At 46.0% G+C, this 17,938-nt stretch overlaps 1 protein-coding gene across 1 annotated transcript; it reads left to right on the top strand.

Annotated features, from left to right (window-relative positions):
• Positions 1 to 14,976: 14,976 nt before the first annotated feature.
• On the top strand, positions 14,977 to 17,596 carry SOX2 (SRY-box transcription factor 2). The gene has a single exon (XM_072807529.1). The coding sequence runs from the start codon at positions 15,495 to 15,497 to the stop codon at positions 16,461 to 16,463; it is 969 nt and encodes a 322-aa protein (XP_072663630.1). The 5' UTR covers positions 14,977 to 15,494; the 3' UTR covers positions 16,464 to 17,596.
• Positions 17,597 to 17,938: the final 342 nt, after the last annotated feature.

Below are 17,938 nucleotides of genomic sequence, written 5' to 3' on the forward strand. Positions count from 1 at the left end.
TTTGTTTGTTTGTTTTGGTTTTGGTTTTGGTTTTTAGTTGGAGGCTGAGACTTCCCTCCACGTCAGATGGAAGGTCACTGCATTCCAGCATTTGAGACTTCAGGGGACATGCCTACAAAACAATCTTCCCCATCCTTCACAAGAAATTGAGGCCATTTGAGAGATTTTAAACTTCCTTATGGCTGGGATTGAATAGATTTAATTGATAAAATGTGGAGTGTACTCACCTTCAGTCACCTTAGGCTACTCACTGATGCCTTCCTATCTTAACAGACTTAGATTCAGCCCCGAGCCCCTCCCTCAGTGAAAAGAGGACAGCAATTCAGATTCTTCTTTCAGTACGTTCAAAAAAGAAAAAGCACAGTTGATCAGGTTGGGGCATCTTTTATAAGTTCTGATATTGAGAAAAAAAATATGACAAGCAAAGCCAGAAGAGATCATTCCAGGTTATTTCAGTAGATTACTTTTCTAGTGCAAAGTTATGAAGACTGGATTAAACATTTTATATTTGCCCTCTCCCACTCCTTTAACTTGGAAGAACTGTTTCTACTATTTTGCATAATGCTCCCTACCTTTCATACGGTGCCAGAAGTCACAGGTACACTCTCCTTAGCCTGTTCTATTAAAGGTGGTTCTTGATTTACACTCTTCATTTCCTTTCCCCAACACACTGACACTTACTTATACAAACACACTCTTCTTGATCCAGAATGTTGGGGTGTGTATAGCTTTTGGTATTGCCCCTTCATTCTTTCTGAACTCATATTAAGGTGTTCGCCCTGAAATATAAAATGTTACTGAGAAACAGGCATGTGAAAATTTGTTTAATTTTCTGGCTTTTTTTTTTTTTTTTGCATTTGTCTTTCAAGATTCATAGGGAAGGCCGTAACAGGTGTCTAAGTCATAGTCCCCAAGAATCCCTTATTAGGTGACTTCCAGACCAGATGTAAACCAAGAACATTATTGTTTCCAAAAGGGGAAGTAGAAGCTAAGACCAGTGTTGTCCAGGGATTCATTTGAGCGTTTATCTTTTTTTTTTATTTTGAACAGTTTGTGGGAAAAAATGGAGGAGTATATGGCTTGCGGGGCGGGGGGGTGGGGGGGCTCAGAGATAGAGAACCCAATGCAAACTTGTTTTGTTTTTGTTTTTGTTTTTGATGAAAGCCATTTTCCCAGACTATTGTCTTGCCCCCAAGTGACAACACACAGAGCACAAGTCCTGAAAGCGGATTACTGTCACTCTGGGCTATTGGAGGCCCGGAGAGCCCTGGCATTAATTCCTATAGAAAGGTAGCTAAACCTAGGCATCTTGCCCTGCAGGGCCCTCATTGCCTAAGAGTTCAAGGTTCTCTCAAAGTTGATACTGACCTCCAGCTAGGTCTAGGTGGCAGGGCTCTCCCGCCTAGAAGAGGCAGATGCTCCCCATGGAACTGAGGAGGACGCAGGGTGGCCCAAAGAATCAGCCTGAGGGGATGGGGCACTGTAGCAGGCAGGCTGTGGCCACCAGTCCCCTGGCAGGAGAGCAATCAGTGAGTCAAAGCTAGCTAACAGTGAATGAAAGAGCCAAGAATGGGACCCTTTGGGTGCTAGAGACTAGCCTTTAGCTTGTTCCACCCCTCCCCCTGGGCTCCCATCCTAGGTTTTGAGGGTTGGAGATCTAACCTGAGGACAAGGCAAGCATGCTAAGAAAACATGCCTCGCACCCCCCCCCCACCCTGTCCAGCGTGCACGCAGGGGTGGGAGCTTGCAGAGACCAGGAGAGATACCTCCAGTCCTCAGTGATCTGTGTGTCCGACTCCTGCAAGTTGTGCATGGTCAACAGGGGGACAGGAGGTGGGAGGGAAGCCTCATTTTCTTCAGTCGCTCTGTCTCGGGTTGTGTCTCCTCTCCCCCAACCCTATCTCACCCCACCCCAAAGAGAATTGAAACTCCATTGCCTTTGCCTGCACTGAGCCTAAAAACTCAGGACTGGATAAGGTTACTGCACCATTGATACGATTGCAGATTTTTTTAAAGCCTCCTCAAAGAGACAGATGTTTGGGCTGATTAAAAATTGAGGAGGAAACCTGCAGCTGCACCAAGGAATAATCTATTGGACAAATATTTTAATAAAAAAAATATGAAGAGATCAGCCCGACCTTGCAAGGTCTTCTGCTTTAAAAAAAAAAAATCTTTATCAAACCCCTATTCTATGGCTTCAATAAACAGAACCCATTACCTCACGGCATCTTTTGTTGGCCCCATACAAGAGAGAACAAAATGGTTATTCAGGGGAACGCTTTCGATTTTTATTGTGGGTAGCCTGCACAAAGAGCCGTGTTATTGTATTTAAAAGAACCATCTGTAGCAGAAACAATGGCATCAAATTATCTTTGAATACCCACTGAAAAAACATAAAGCTTTTTTTTTTTATTCTTCTTCTGTACGGTGGGGGGATAGAGCAGTGTTAGGATAACTGACTTTTTTGTTGTTCTCTGGGTGCATTCTTCTCGCTCCCCCTCTCTCCCCCTCACCCTCTCACTCCTCTCTCTCTCCCTCTCCCTCTCTCTCTCTCTCTCTCTTTTAAAAAATCAGCCATTTGGGGTTTTAAGCCATAAACGATTTTTCTTGTTGCAGGGGATTGCAGTGGCAAAGCTAGGCTAGGTCTTGGAGGCTGGTGTAAGGCGAAGCGGGTGAAGGCAGGAGGCTGATGGAGAGACTGGGGGGAAGAAAAGCCGAAATGGATTCACGGTGCCTTGGATGGAGGACGAGAGGGGAACTGCAAGCTCCTTCAACTCGTTCTGTCCGGTGAGAAGTGATCAAGCTTGGGCTGACAAGAGGCTCAGGAAGCCCTCACGTTCTTTCGCTTTTTTACCTGCCAATCAAACTGCTACAAGACAACACCCTGATCTGGCATGGACATGTAAGTAGCTTGCAACCCAACTTTGACATTCACTGCTAGCTCACTCCTCTCCGCCCACCCCCCAACTCACTTTCTTCCCCTCTCATTCTATTTTTTTTTTCTTTTGACCTTTAAGAGATCTAGAAATACACCCTGTGTGGCAGTCATTTAACACAGGCAGATTTAAGTCTGAAAGCGTTAACTTTTGGAATTAAATGCTAATTTTGACTTCTTTAACAAATGCAGAAACGAAGACATTATTTTATTCTCTTCGGAACAGTTTCAGTGCTGAACATAATCAGTTGCCTTGCAAGGGTGTGTGTGTGTGTGTTTTCTTTGAAAATGAAGAAATCCGTGAGCCCCCAGAGAGAAATGCAGAAATGAACATTTCAGGCTTCCATCTTAAAAATGTGAATTTTTAGCATCTCATCCCTACAAAAACAAAACAACAAAAAACAACAAAAACAAAAAAACAGCAACCACCACCACCACCACCACCACCTTCTCCAGACCAAGGTTACATAGGATGGGAAGAGTGATTTGAGCCCAAAGGTTCCTATCATTAAAGGGTTGCTACTATTTCATCTGGCGTCTTATTATTTTGGTGGCAGTTGGGGAGAGGGCGTGAAAAAAAAAGAAAGAAAGAAAGAGACCTGGCGACACCTCATTCTTTATAGGAGATTGACATTGAGGGGTCTAAAGCTGCAAGAGGACAGGAGAAGCAGGAAATATTACCTGAGAGCAGGAATCAGAGAGCATGGCGGAGCTGGAAGCCAGGAGGGCTGCCGTGGGAAGTGGTGCGAGAGCGGACGGGCTTGCTCCCGGGCGCCCTCTAATGGCCATCTGGGCCAGTGTTTTACTTTCTTAATTCAATCCTGGGAAAAGCAGCTGGGTTTTTGTTGTTGCTGTTGGTGGTTTTTCTCCGCAGGCTTAGAAACTAAGAGACTATTAGTGGAGTAAATTGATTGTTTTCATCCCAGAAACTTATGTATGTGCCTTAAAATTATCAATGTTTTCTCCTCAAGCATCTCCTCCTCTCCCAAAATTTTGCTAGACTAATAGAGGAGGAGAGGCTACTGGCAGATTGACTTTCGGAGGGTGGCCCATGCCCAATTAGCAATCCGGAGAAAGGGATTCCTTTCCTACCTGAGCAGCATTCAGACTCTTCTAATACACTGAAGGGGTCTTGGGGGCTGAGGTGGGGGGGGGGGGAGGGGATGATTTGGAAATTGCAGATTCTGACACAAGCTCATTAGAATACAATTTAAAGGGGCCTCTTAGGAACCTCTGTTATTGCGACATGTGGTGGTCAGGGGGCTTTCCTTCCCGCCTCCTTTTTCTTTTTTTCCTTTTCTTCTTTCTTTCGTTCTTTTTTTTTTTTTTTTCTTAAATTTGGTAGATAAAGGTTAATCTTGGGCTGAATGATAGAGCTATGATTGACAAGAGAAAAGGTGTTGAGGGCAGGTCGCGCTGTCTTATTTACAGCCCACTGCTTGCTGTAGAGTCTTTGTTAGGACTGGAAAGCTAATTTAGTGCTGATCAAAAGCACCACAGAGTTAAAGGACTGGTAATGACTGCTAATTTCATTTCAGCCTCATGCATCCCCAACTGCTGTAATTAAAGACACGCTATTTAAATACAGGTGAAGGTTTTTTTTTTTTTTTTTTAAAGTTAGGGTGGGGGTGGGTGGATTACAATATTACTTAGATTTCATCTTCTACACGGGTGTTATGTAGTCCAACATCAGATTTTTTTCTTTTTAAGAGCCGCTTCTTGTCATTTATACCTGGCTTTGCAGAATCGGCAGTCGTGAAATATGTCAATCACACAAAAGCCCCCGTTTAAAGAAAAAAAAGGGGGGGGATGCAGAACAGTAAATGTTTAGGGGGGGGATTTAAATATTTGGGTCTCTTTTCTTTTTCCCCTTCAAATTAATAGAAGGGCCTGCGAAATAGCTAAAGTATTTGAAACTTAGGGCAGGGTTAACAGGCCAAAGGGATCAGTGTCAGCTTTTTAAGTACTTCTAAAAAGATCATGTGAACAGATGGAAAAATATATTTTTAATTAAATAATTTCCCCCACACTGTAGCTGCAGTGTTGGCTCAGAAACCGTGTAATTCCTCAACCAATAGGAGTTTCTTTATAAGAACATCAAAGGATAAAAAGCTCTACATTTTCGTAGTTGGTTAAAATTGATAACCCCCCCCCCCATACACACACACACCCAAAAAAAGAATTTAGCCTTTAATCTCTTTTTATCCACGAAGACTAAAGCTCTGTACTCGACCCCGCGAGCGGCTCTCGCCTTCCGGGGCTGGAACCGGGCTCAGATGTGAAGCGGCGCTGAGCCGCGGCGCAGGTTCGTGACCAGCGCCCCCTGTTGGACACAGTAGGAGATGCACAGCGCCAGTCCTGCAAATCGAGAGAACCTTGCTCTGGGGTTAGATAAAACTCTTTATTACCCTCCAAAAAGGAGATGGGGCGAGGAAACAAGTTTTTATATCCTTGAAAGATAATATAATTTAATTCACTAAAAAATAAAAAGGAGATGATACAATTTTAATTCAATAAAAAAAAATAAAGACTAACCTATTCCTCCTCCTCACATCACGGCCACCCCCTACCCTCTTTTTGGGTTTGGGACTCTTTTTAGATTCTGAGATAGTAAAAACAGGTAGAGAAGCATGATTAAAAAGAGAGAGAGAGAGAGAGAGAACTTTCTTCTGTAGCAGTGGAAAACCAAGAAAATTACTTCCCCCATTCTGTCCACATTTTTAAAAATAAAATGGAAGATGCTGCTGTTTTGACGTTGTCAGCAGCATCTTGGATGCCCTCGGAGGTCCTTCAAGAATTGTAACTAAGTCCCTGAGTAAATGAAATAACTTGCTCGTTGTTTCTTTTTTTTTTTTTTTTAATTTGTTTATTTTCAGAGTGCAATTAAGAGGCCAGTCTCTGCTTTGAATGTTTCCCATCCCCCAAACCAATCTTGATCAAACTTCTCCTTTCTGGGCTGGTGGTTAAATTCCAGATTTTTTTTTCTTTTTTTTTTTTAAGAAACAGGTGCCTGACACCTTTCTTCTTTTATCTCAGCATCTCAACCTTAGGATTTCAGGGAAGGTGTGCCAATGGTAAAGAGTATTTCTTTTGAAATTCAGCATTTTCAATGACCAGGAATCCAAATTATCCTAAGGGAAGAGGAGTATTTTTGCACTTCCAAAAGTACCTGTCTACATAAGAAAGGTTTGACATTTTCTTTGGTGAGCAAGTAAAGGTAAAAGCACACTTTGAACTCTTCCAGAAAGATAAACTATTAAAATGACACATCCTCTGAATGTAAAATGTTAGGAAAATATGGGCTTGTTTAGGTGTTTAAAATCAAACGAAAACAATTCCAGTGTTAAGTGAACACATGATCTCGACAAGGTGTTGTAGGATTTTGATGTTCAGGGATGTGCTTACAATTTTAACTTTTAGATTAAAAGCCTTAAGAAGTTGAGAGGTTGCTTGTTAAAAATTTCCCTATTGAAGGAAACCAGATTAATTTTCGTAACAGAATTACCTTTTAAAATATTTAATACTGTGGCTACGCAAGTTTAAGCTGATCTTACGTTTATTCCTCCCACCTTCCCAAATCAGCGGATCCGAGATTGGATTTTCAGGGGAATTGCTGTTCAGTGCGATGAGAGATGTCTTCTCCATCTGATTCCAGAATCGAATCTCGGCTTGTGTTTCTCAATAAAGGACTTTGGATGCCGTGGCAGGAAAAGAATCAAGGCTTTGATCAGTTTTTACCGGGAATCTTATCGAAATAACGGGCAAGCGGGATTCCCTGCTACAGGCAACCCCACCCTTTGCTTTACCAAAAAACCAAAAACAAGCAAAAACAAAAAACAAATCCCCATTACAGAAATCCTAAATCCGGGCCAGGTTTGGAACCAGCGCCAACCCCATAAGGTAACAAACCGTGCGTGACAGCCGCGGTCCAAGGCTGCCGGTGGCCTGGGGAGGCCAAAGCCAGCAGAATCCTGGAGGCGACCTGCGAACGGGGATAGATGCCTGCTGTTCGGAAGTGATGTAGAATTTGCAATACCAGTGGCCCAGAGATTTCGACCCCCGCCCGCTCTGCCCCCGGGGGGTCCCAACCTGTAGGGAGAGGCCGGGAGGAGGAGCCGAACCTGGCTGCAGGCGAGCCGTGTGTCCCCAGCTGCCCAGGGCCCAGGGAGAAAGCGCAACCCGTAGTTCAGGAGAGAAAACTGAGGAGGTGGGTGGCCTAGGCCTGGGAATGCCACCCAGCTTTCCCAGCGCAGTGTCATTTCTGTGGTTTCAGGCGGCCTCGGCCCCCGCCTGCCGGCACCCCCCAGCCCAGGGCGGCCAGCAGGAAGGCAGCCCTTCCAACTTTGGGGACAGGGGAGCAGGCAGCGAGGGACTGACTCCTTAGAAGCGGGCAAAACCACCAGGGCTGGCCACGGGCCACGTTTCTCTGCGGCAGCAAAGCACCCTTCAGGGGTGGAGCGGGCATTTGGGGGCTCTTGTCCCAGCGTCCAGGCCTGAGCCTGCGCCTCTTGGCTGAGCGCCCTGCTTTATAATAAGTAGTCAATCTTGCCCCATTCCGAGGGCAATCCCAGATGATGGGCCAACCTAGCTTGGGCCCACTGAGTCTGTGCCAAGTTCTCGATCCCCTCTCCCCTCCATCCCTCAGACCCTTCTTGGTGAACTCAAGCCTCACTCTGAAAGCCAGTGTGTGTGGCTTGGAGTTTGGAGGTGGAGAAGATGACTGATGGATTATTAAGACCAAGATTCAAGGATGAGCCCTCATTTATTAAGTTTGCTCTTTTGCCTCATTTTGAAGCTTTGAAGAGCCTTTAGTTCCCTTGAGCCAACCCTGAGACAGACAAGTAGCCAGGGAGAAAAGCCCAGCCCGGCTTGAAGGAGCTGAGCTCTAGACAGATACTCATCTCCCTACCACTCAACAGGCAGATCAGCTCCGCCAGACTCTGGGTCCTAATCCAGGGCCCAGCTGCTATGTGGGTTGCTGAAGGGTGTGGAAACCACAAGTACAACTTGACACCACTGAGCCCACGGTGCTTGTCAATAATCTGTGAATTAGGTGCAGAGATTGTCACTGTAGATCATAACAGTTTCTGAAGGACTCATTATAGCCTATCGTGTCAATGATCTTCAAATTAAGGGGGGGTGGGGCCGGAGGGGAAAGCAATGGGGAGAGCCTGCAAAAAGGGAAGAAGGTTGGGAGGGGAGATAAAAGTCAGAGCCCCAGCTCTGAAGGAGCCTTTAAAGATTATCAGGCTAGCCATCTGAGAATTCCATTGGGATGGGTTTGGAAGCCCAACTCCATCTGAGCCAGGGCTGGAAAGAGGGTGAGCAGAAGTGGGCCCCTGGGAAGGCAGACTTCTCAGACATTTCTTTTGAGGCCACAAGAGCTTTTGGGAGAGGGCTCCAGCTATCAATGGGAGGCCTTGAGGATGCCAGGCCACCCAGGATGGGTGTACACTTTGATTTAGAGCACTTTCCAGGGCTAGCCACAGCTGCAACTCTGAGAAAAAGTGGGTAGTAGTTTTGTTTAGGGCTGATGGTGACTGTAGGTGATTTTTTTTTTTTTTTAATGCTTTGCTTTCAGCTTCTTTTCATACAAACAGGTGAAAGACTTTCTTCCTTTTCCTTTGATAGTATTCCTGTCCCTCACAGGCACGTAAAGCTGATCTAAATTCTTTCCCCAATTTGCTTTTTGAGGTGCCAAATGCCTCTGCCCCCATGAGGTAGTTGAGTTTTGTCACTTTTTGGGTTTGTATTATGTCTGGTTGCACTTCTGGAAGGGGAACTTGGAGCAGTGTGCACCCTGAGGTCTCTAGAAGAAAGAAGACGAAATCCCACTTCAGCAGTTTGGAAGGAGCCAGACTAAGGGAGAGACTGTTCTCCCTTGTTGGTGAATTGCGGTGCAGTGAGTGTGCAGCCTGGCATGCACTGGGGTGTCATTCATGAGCCACTTAATATGCTCTAGAGAAATCTTAAGGAAGCGTTAGGTTTGTTGTTCCTACAAAAGTTGTGGTCACAACTAAATGAAATAATCACAGTTGGAGAATTTAAAACAATTGGTTTTTTTTCTAAAATCAAACTAACAGTCCCAGTCACTGGGAAATTTAGGGTTCTGAGAAAACCCTTTTCCTTCGCTATGATTAATTGCACAAGATAGTGTGGTCAGTCGGGGAGATATGTATTTAGACTCCCAAGCAGTGATTTAGAGGTGTGAAAGGGCCACGGGTTTGTTGGGCCACGTGCAGTTCCTGGTGCTCTGTTTGCCTGGTTTTGTTTTCTTTTTTTCATTCCTCTCTTCTGATTTCTAAAATCAAAATCATAGTTTCATTTCCTTTCAGTGTAACTGAAAACCACTGGTAGGAGGCTCTTTAAATTTTCAGTTTGTCTTTTTTTTTTAAAGGGAATTTCTATTTAAAATAATTAGATCATTTAATGGGCACACTGCATTTTTCCCTGGACAACAGCTGCAGTGCAGAGACAGATCTTATGCTAAAACTGCTTGATAATTCAGAAATGGAAATGAAATTGTGAAATGTGAATCCTTTTTTCCAGGAAATATTTGAGCTGGAATACATGAAGGAAGTACATATATGTGTAATACTAGAAGTAGTATGATGATTGTTCTATGTAGCCCTGAAGACATACACAAGTGATTATATATTACTTTTGTTGCTATAATTTGAAGGGCGAAATATTTTTGGTTTTCTTTATATCATTGAATTCTTTTTAAAATGTATTTATTTCATCAGTGGGAATCAGATGAAAGAGAGTGAGTATAAAAAGGAGCTGGATTCAGAGCAGCTCTGCATTCCTTAGGTTTCAAGGGTCCTTACAGCTCTTGAGTGAAATTATTTGGTGAAATTGGGTCTAGACTGAAATAGCATTTGTTATCCCCTTGTTCATTTGTTATGTGTAATACCACTTCTGGAAAATTAAAGGCAAGGTGCTGAAGGGACAGACAAGAAGAAAAAAATATAATTAAGCAATTTTAAATTGCCAATCTACCATGCATCCATATGCATATCTATGTCTGTCTTAGTAAATAAAAAGGGATAGAGATATATGCTTGCTCTTTGTGTCATCTAGAAACATTTATTATAGTTCCTGCCAGTAATCTTTTATACTTCCAAAATCTGACAAGTTTGGCAATAGGAAGAAAATGGAGGAAATGTAGATGAAAGACTTTCTATCATTTTGAAAATTGCTTTATAAAAATTGCAGTATCCCCTCTAGGATCTCGTGAGAGATCCCTTCACAGTCTAAAGCAAGTGAAGTTTGATAACAGCATAGTTCTACTCTAATGTTTGCTCTTACTTTCAATATTCTAACTTTTTCCAGCTTACTCCTTATAATTTTTGGAAAATATGTGGTGTTTTTGTAAGGAAAAGACATTCTCTAATGCCTTTTTTTTACCTTCATTTATCTGTGTTTGTTTCATATATCTTGAGGATTCAGGTGTTGGATCATTCTGGAAGTCTTGTGCCATATGCTCCAATTTGGAGTGATTGAGGAACTTTTTTTTTTTTTTTGCAATTTAGGGGGAAGAAGGAGACATTTTTTTTTTAATTGGCTTATACCAGTCTCCTTACTCTGTAATTCTCAGTTTTCTCATGTTAAGGAATTAAATATAATAAAATTTCATCTTACCAGATTGCACCAGTATTGTCCCACACATGGAAATCTTCCTTTATTTTTGGCTTTTAAAATCAGAAACTTTTCTTGGGTTGCCGTACTTCTCTTTTTAGTTTATGTCCCTCTTACCACACCACTGATATAATCTCTCTTGCTGCAGTATGGTCACTGCTATGGGCACTTTCAGTAGAGAAGGCTGGAAGGTTAGGATCCAGAGGAAACAGAACAAAAAGGGAGGGAAAAAAAAAAAAAAAAAAAAAAACCTTCATTTGGCCAAATCTGGCTCCTAGTATATTTAACCACTTCCAGAATTAGAAAGCCTTTCTGTACATTTTCTTCTCTTTTTCTCTCTTTTTTTCCTTACGTAATGAAATTAAAACTTTCGGAGCCCACAGTTGACATTTTTCAGAAAATTGAGTTATCAAGGCAGTAATTATTTCACGGGGAGATAAAACTCTCATAGCCCTAACTGTCAAATAGGGCCCTTTTCAGATTTTAATTACAAAATAAAATTAGTCTGCTCTTCCTCGGAATGGTTTGTGAGTGGTTAAACAGAGCTTTCCCCCCAATACTGGTGGTCGTCAAACTCTGCTAATTAGCAATGCTGAGAAATTCCAGTTAACAAGGACATTCTCCAAGACTCTGCAGGTTCCCTGCCGTTTGCCTTCATTTCCATAAGAAGATTAAGAGAGGAGGGGAACACACTCAAATGCAGATGCAGAAAAGAAGCGTTTTTTAACAAGCATCATAATAGTAAGATGCTTGGCTAGTTCTCACCTAATTACTGCAAGTTAAACCTCTATTTGCCACTAAGAAGAAAAAATAAGTCTACAGTCCCCTATCTCCACAAAATTGTTAGTTGGCTTCAGATATAATACTTGAGGAGGGATGAGGGGGAGTTTAGGAGAGAAATATCAGTGCAAAAGATAAAACTGAGCCACACTTAATCAGTTAAGGGTTTTGGCTGGGGTCTATACAGTAGAGCAAAATTAAATCAGAATATCCTAGGAGTTAGGCATTTTTGTTCCTAATTTCTAATCTTGCTTTAAAAGTATGCAGCTTTTTGCTGCCCATGAAAGGGAAATGTTATACATCCTTTAGATTAAGCACTTTAAATTTTCATACATTGTGCCAATGGCAACATTTTTAAATTCTTGAAGGATGAAGCACCCTCTTCCAAGTCTTATTTTGATTCCCTAGTAGTCAATGGTGCATTGTTATTAGTACTGTAGCCATCTGTTATAAACCTAAAACAGTGCTGCTTGTATCATCTATCGTGATTATTATAGTTATTATTATATTTAGGGGCCAGTGATAGTGCCGGATTGAAATAGAGTGGCCGGTGATCTGATTTTTTTTAATGCATATGTTCTAAAAAATCTAATGAGAAAATTGTTTCTGCTATCACCATCTTCTTTAATCTTATTTTCATAGCACATTATTATGCATAAATGCCAGCCACAGTTAGTTTATTGCCTTGATAAGTACAGCAGGCTTAATTAAAATAAAGCTGTAAATAAATGCAACCAATGATAACACAATTGTAATGTATTTCCATAGCTTATTTATATGATAAAAGCAATTAACAAAAGACCTAGCCAGCCCCTTTAACCTCTTAAATGCATTATTATAGAGTTCGGGCACAAACACAGGCATCTGAGAACGTATAAAAGCTTTTATACATTATCCCAAGGAAAAATTTGTGCCTCTTCCTACTGCCTCTTGAGAGAGGGGGAGATTAAAAAATTTGCTACTGTAACCACTCGTTATTAGTATTTATTTTAATACATGTACACCACCATTATCCACATCAACCCCTTGGTTTTTTGTTGTTGTTTTTTTTTTTCCTTCAGACTTAATTATCCATAAGCTTTTTTAAAGTTTTCGGAATAATGCTACTAAGCGCAGACCAGTGCATACACAATCATGAAGTGAATGCTTGGCCTGCCCTTCGTGGCATCTGGACAATCATAATTCATTCATATGTTGAATCTCATAATTTGTACCTATTTTTTTCTCATGGCTTAACCTCCTACTTATGTGGAGGTTCTATGTCCATTTCTAAGTTAAGCAAATTAAATCTGATTCTTATGATTTGGTTCCAAAGCTTATATGATATGTTAACTTTTCTTTTGTTTGGATGACGTGTAATTAGTTGGATCTTCCTCCCATTCCCCGCAATTTTTTTTTTTCCTTTAATTATTTTCAAACACCTTCTTTTAAAGGTAAAAGCAAAACTGTAGTCCTGGGAAAGCGAATCTGCCAGTAGGGGGCGCACCAGCCACATCCCTGAAACCAGACGCGCTGAAAAGCCGGTGGCTGCCGTGCTGTCTCCTGAGCCTCTAACCTTTTCTCTTTCCTAATCTCCCATGTCCGTGTGTAGCTTAATATTGCACCTCGAATAAACCTTAGACATTATTTTGTTTTGAAGAGTGCCATGCATTCATCCGTTTGGAGAAGGCCCAGTCTCCCCGCTTCCCGGGTTGCCAAGAACTAAAACAAACCATAACTTAGAGAAGAAAGAAGAAACTGATGGAGGGGTGGGGGGAGGGGAGTTTGACTGGAAATAATAATTTATAAAGAAAAGTCTGCAGGATTCTTTTTCTCGACCTCCCTGGCTTTCCAGGGAGCATACTTATCTTGAGTTTGACAGGGACAGAAAAGCCTGGGAGGGCAGGGATTGGAGGAGTTGGAGTGGGGGTAGTGACGGTGATGGGAAGAAGGACGTTAGTAAGGAACGAAACAATGCAAAGTTTTGTGAAGATAATAAATGGAACGTGGCCGACAGATACCATTCAGTACGTTTTCTTAGGGTGAGTAAGGGTAGATAGATCAGGGATGAGGGGGCGGAGAGAGTGTTACAGAAGAAAGAAAATAAGTAACCCTGATGGTTTAAGCCCTTTATAAAAAAGAAATGGCATCAGGCTTTTTTCCCCCCCACCCCACCCCCCCTTTGTAGTCAAGTGCATTTTAGCCACAAAGATCCCAACAAGAGAGTGGAAGGAAACTTAGACGGGGCTTTGTTTGACTCCGTGTAGCGACAACAAGAGAAACAAAACTACCTATTTGTAACGGACGTGCTGCCATTGCAGCCGCATTGAGCGCCTACCTATTGAAATCTTTACGTCAGGACAATGGGACAGCGGCTAAAATTACCCTCTTGGGTCCCGGGCGGGCAGGATTCCTGAGCCCCTACCCCCGCCTCCCTCCCAGCCCCCCGCAGCCGCCCCCCCCCCCCCCCGGGACCAGGCCCGGCGTCGCCCTCCCGCCCGCGCAGCCTGCACCTGTGCCGGGAGCGCATCCCTCCCGCCCCCGGGCCCCGCGCCCCCTCCGAGCGCTGCCCCGGGCCCGGCGGCGCGGGCAGGAAGGCGGGGATGCGCGGCGGGGCCGGCCTGTCCCGGGTCCGGGACCCTGCGCGGGGGCGGGGGCGGGGGGCGGCGAGCGCGGCCCGGGGACCGGGGACCGGGGGGAGGGGGGAGGGGGGAGCGCACGCCGCTCGGCCGCCCGCACCTCGGGGCGTCCCGCCGACGGTCGTCTCCCCTCCGCGCCCCCGGCCTCCTCTGGAAGGCGGCCCCGCGGAAGCCCTGCCCGGCGGCGGCTCGGCAGGAGGGTGGGGGCCCCGGACGCGGTGGGGGCAGCCCCCCTCGTGGGCGACGCGGCTGGGGCAGGGGGCCCGCGGGGCCGGCGGGGAAGCGCGGGCTGGAGCGGCCTCCCCGCCGGGGCACGTCGGCCGCGTTCGCGCTTAGGACCCAGCCAGCTGCCGAGCAACCGGCGGGGCCGCCGGGAGGGTCGGGGACGGCGCTTCCCGCCTCCTGACTTCAGGTCGGGACAGTGAGGAAGGGGGGAGCCGGGCCGGCGCCCGGAGGGGCGAGGGGCCGGGGCCGGGCAGGGGCAGGGGCAGGGCAGGGGCCGGGGCCGGGGCAGGGGCCGGGAGCGCGAGCCCGGGGAGGCGCGGGGAGGCGCGGGGAGGCGCGCGGGGCGGGAAGACCCGGACACACCGACTCTCGCGCCGCCTGTTTCCTGAAATCCTGGTGGGACCGTCGCCCTGAGCCCCCCCCGCCCCGCCCCTCCACCTCTGCGGGCCCTCGCGCCCCTTCCTCAACTCCGCGGCCAGCACCAAAAAAAGTAAATCAACGTGAAGTTTGAAGAAGAAAGAAAGAATCGTAGTCTTAGTGCTGTTTACCCACTTCCTTCGAAAAGGCGTGTGGTGTGACCTGTTGCTGCGAGAGGGGATACAAAGGTTTCTCAGTGGCTGGCAGGCTGGCTGTGGGAGCCGCCTCCCCCCTCCGCCTCCCCCTCCCCCTCCTCCCCCTCCTCCCCCCTCCCCCCCTCCTCCCCCGCGCGGCCTGCGGCGCGGCAGGCCCCGCCCCCTTTCATGCAAAACCCGGCGGCGAGGCCGGGCTCGAGTGGAGGAGCCGCCGCGCGCTGATTGGTCGCCGGAAACCCATTTATTCCCTGACAGCCCCCATCACATGGATGGTTGTCTATTAACTTGTTCAAAAAAGTATCAGGAGTTGTCAAGGCAGAGAAGAGAGTGTTTGCAAAAGGGGGAAAGTAGTTTGCTGCCTCTTTAAGACTAGGACTGAGAGAAAGAAGAGGAGAGAGAAAGAAAGGGAGAGAAGTTTGAGCCCCAGGCTTAAGCCTTTCCAAAAAATAATAATAACAATCATCGGCGGCGGCAGGATCGGCCAGAAGAGGAGGGAAGCGCTTTTTTTGATCTCGATTCCAGTTTGCTTCTCTCTCTCTCTCTCTCTTTTCTTCCCCCAAATTATTCTTCGCCTGCTTTTTCTCGCGGAGCCCTGCGCTCGCGACACCCCCGCCCGCCTCCCTCCTCCTCTCCCCCCGCCCGCCCGCCCGCGGGCCCCCCAAAGTCCCGGCCGGGCCGAGGGTCGGCGGCCGCCGGCGGGCCGGGCCCGCGCACAGCGCCCGCATGTACAACATGATGGAGACGGAGCTGAAGCCGCCGGGCCCGCAGCAAACTTCGGGGGGCGGCGGCGGCGGCGGCGGCGGCGGCAACTCCACCGCGGCGGCGGCGGGCGGCAACCAGAAGAACAGCCCGGACCGCGTCAAGCGGCCCATGAACGCCTTCATGGTGTGGTCCCGCGGGCAGCGGCGCAAGATGGCCCAGGAGAACCCCAAGATGCACAACTCGGAGATCAGCAAGCGCCTGGGCGCCGAGTGGAAACTTTTGTCGGAGACGGAGAAGCGGCCGTTCATCGACGAGGCCAAGCGGCTGCGAGCGCTGCACATGAAGGAGCACCCGGATTATAAATACCGGCCCCGGCGGAAAACCAAGACGCTCATGAAGAAGGATAAGTACACGCTGCCCGGCGGGCTGCTGGCCCCGGGCGGCAACAGCATGGCCAGCGGGGTCGGGGTGGGCGCCGGCCTGGGCGCGGGCGTGAACCAGCGCATGGACAGCTACGCGCACATGAACGGCTGGAGCAACGGCAGCTACAGCATGATGCAGGACCAGCTGGGCTACCCGCAGCACCCGGGCCTCAACGCGCACGGCGCCGCGCAGATGCAGCCCATGCACCGCTACGACGTGAGCGCCCTGCAGTACAACTCCATGACCAGCTCGCAGACCTACATGAACGGCTCGCCCACCTACAGCATGTCCTACTCGCAGCAGGGCACCCCTGGCATGGCGCTGGGCTCCATGGGCTCGGTGGTCAAGTCCGAGGCCAGCTCCAGCCCCCCCGTGGTTACCTCCTCCTCCCACTCCAGGGCGCCCTGCCAGGCCGGGGACCTCCGGGACATGATCAGCATGTACCTCCCCGGCGCCGAGGTGCCGGAGCCCGCCGCCCCCAGCAGACTGCACATGTCCCAGCACTACCAGAGCGGCCCGGTGCCCGGCACGGCCATTAACGGCACACTGCCCCTCTCGCACATGTGAGGGCCGGACAGTGAACTAGAGGGGGGGAGACATTTTCAAAGAAAAACGAGGGAAATGGGAGGAGAGTAAGAAACAGCATGGAGAAAAACCCGGTACGCTCAAAAAAAAAAAAAAAAAAAAAAAAAGTCATCACCCGCAGCAAATGACAGCTGCAAAAGAGAACACCAATCCCATCCACACTCACGCAAAAACCGCGATGCCGACGAGAAAACTTTTATGAGAGATCCTGGACTTCTTTTTGGGGGACTATTTTTGTACAGAGAAAACCGGAGGGGCGGGGGGGCGTGGGGAGGGCGAGGGGATGGACCTTGTATAGATCTCTGGAGGAAAGAAAACTACGCAAAACTTTTTAAAAGTTCTAGTGATACGGTAGGAGCTTTGCAGAAAGTTTGCAAAAGTCTTTACCAATAATATTTAGAGCTAGTCTCCAAGCGACGAAAAAAAATGTTTTAATATTTGCAAGCAACTTTTGTACAGTATTTATCGAGATAAACATGGCAATCAAAATGTCCATTGTTTATAAGCTGAGAATTTGCCAATATTTTTCAAGGAGAGGCTTCTTGCTGAATTTTGATTCTGCAGCTGAAAATTTAGGACAGTTGCAAACGTGGAAAAGAAGAAAATTATTCAGATTTGGACATTTTAATTGTTTAAAAATTGTACAAAAGGAAAAAAATTAGAATAAGTACTGGCAAAACCATCTCCGTGGTCTTCTTTAAAGGGGCAAAAGTTTTAGATTGTACTAAATTTTTTTTTAACTTACTGTTAAAAGCAAAAATGGCCATACAGGTTGACATCGTTGGTAATTTATAATAGCTTTTGTTTCCCAACTTTCCATTTTGTTCAGATAAAAAAAAAAAGCAACAACATGAAATTACTGTGTTTGAAATATTTTCTTATGGTTTGTAATATTTCTGTAAATTTATTGTGATATTTTAAGGTTCCCCCCCCCCTTTATTTTCCGTAGTTGTATTTTAAAGATTCGGCTCTGTATTATTTGAATCAGTCTGCCGAGAATCCATGTATATATTTGAACTAATACCATCCTTATAACAGGTACATTTTCAACTTAAGTTTTTACTCCATTATGCACAGTTTGAGATAAATAAATTTTTGAAATATGGACACTGAAATTATGCTTGAGTCTTTCATTTATTTGGATAACACTGATTATACATAACTCCTCCGGGTATATACTGTGCTCAGCCAAGAAAGCAAAATACCTAAACCTTGGTATTCTAGTCCAGTAGCGTGTGCTAATGTTAATTGCAACAAATAAATGTCTGAATGATTAATTGAATATAAGTACTCTCAAAAAATTGAAATGCTTATATCATTTTGAAAATAGAAACTAGAGACATATATTGTAAACCCACCCTCTCCTTTTCTAAGCTGCATGAATAAGCATGATGGGGACTTATACTTAAAACTGATTTATGCCACTTGTTGCCAGAAAGAAGGAGTCAATTCTGAAA

Source organism: Canis lupus, chromosome 31 (assembly GCF_048164855.1).
Source record: "Canis lupus baileyi chromosome 31, mCanLup2.hap1, whole genome shotgun sequence".
In the NCBI taxonomy this organism is placed as follows: Eukaryota; Metazoa; Chordata; class Mammalia; order Carnivora; family Canidae; genus Canis; species Canis lupus.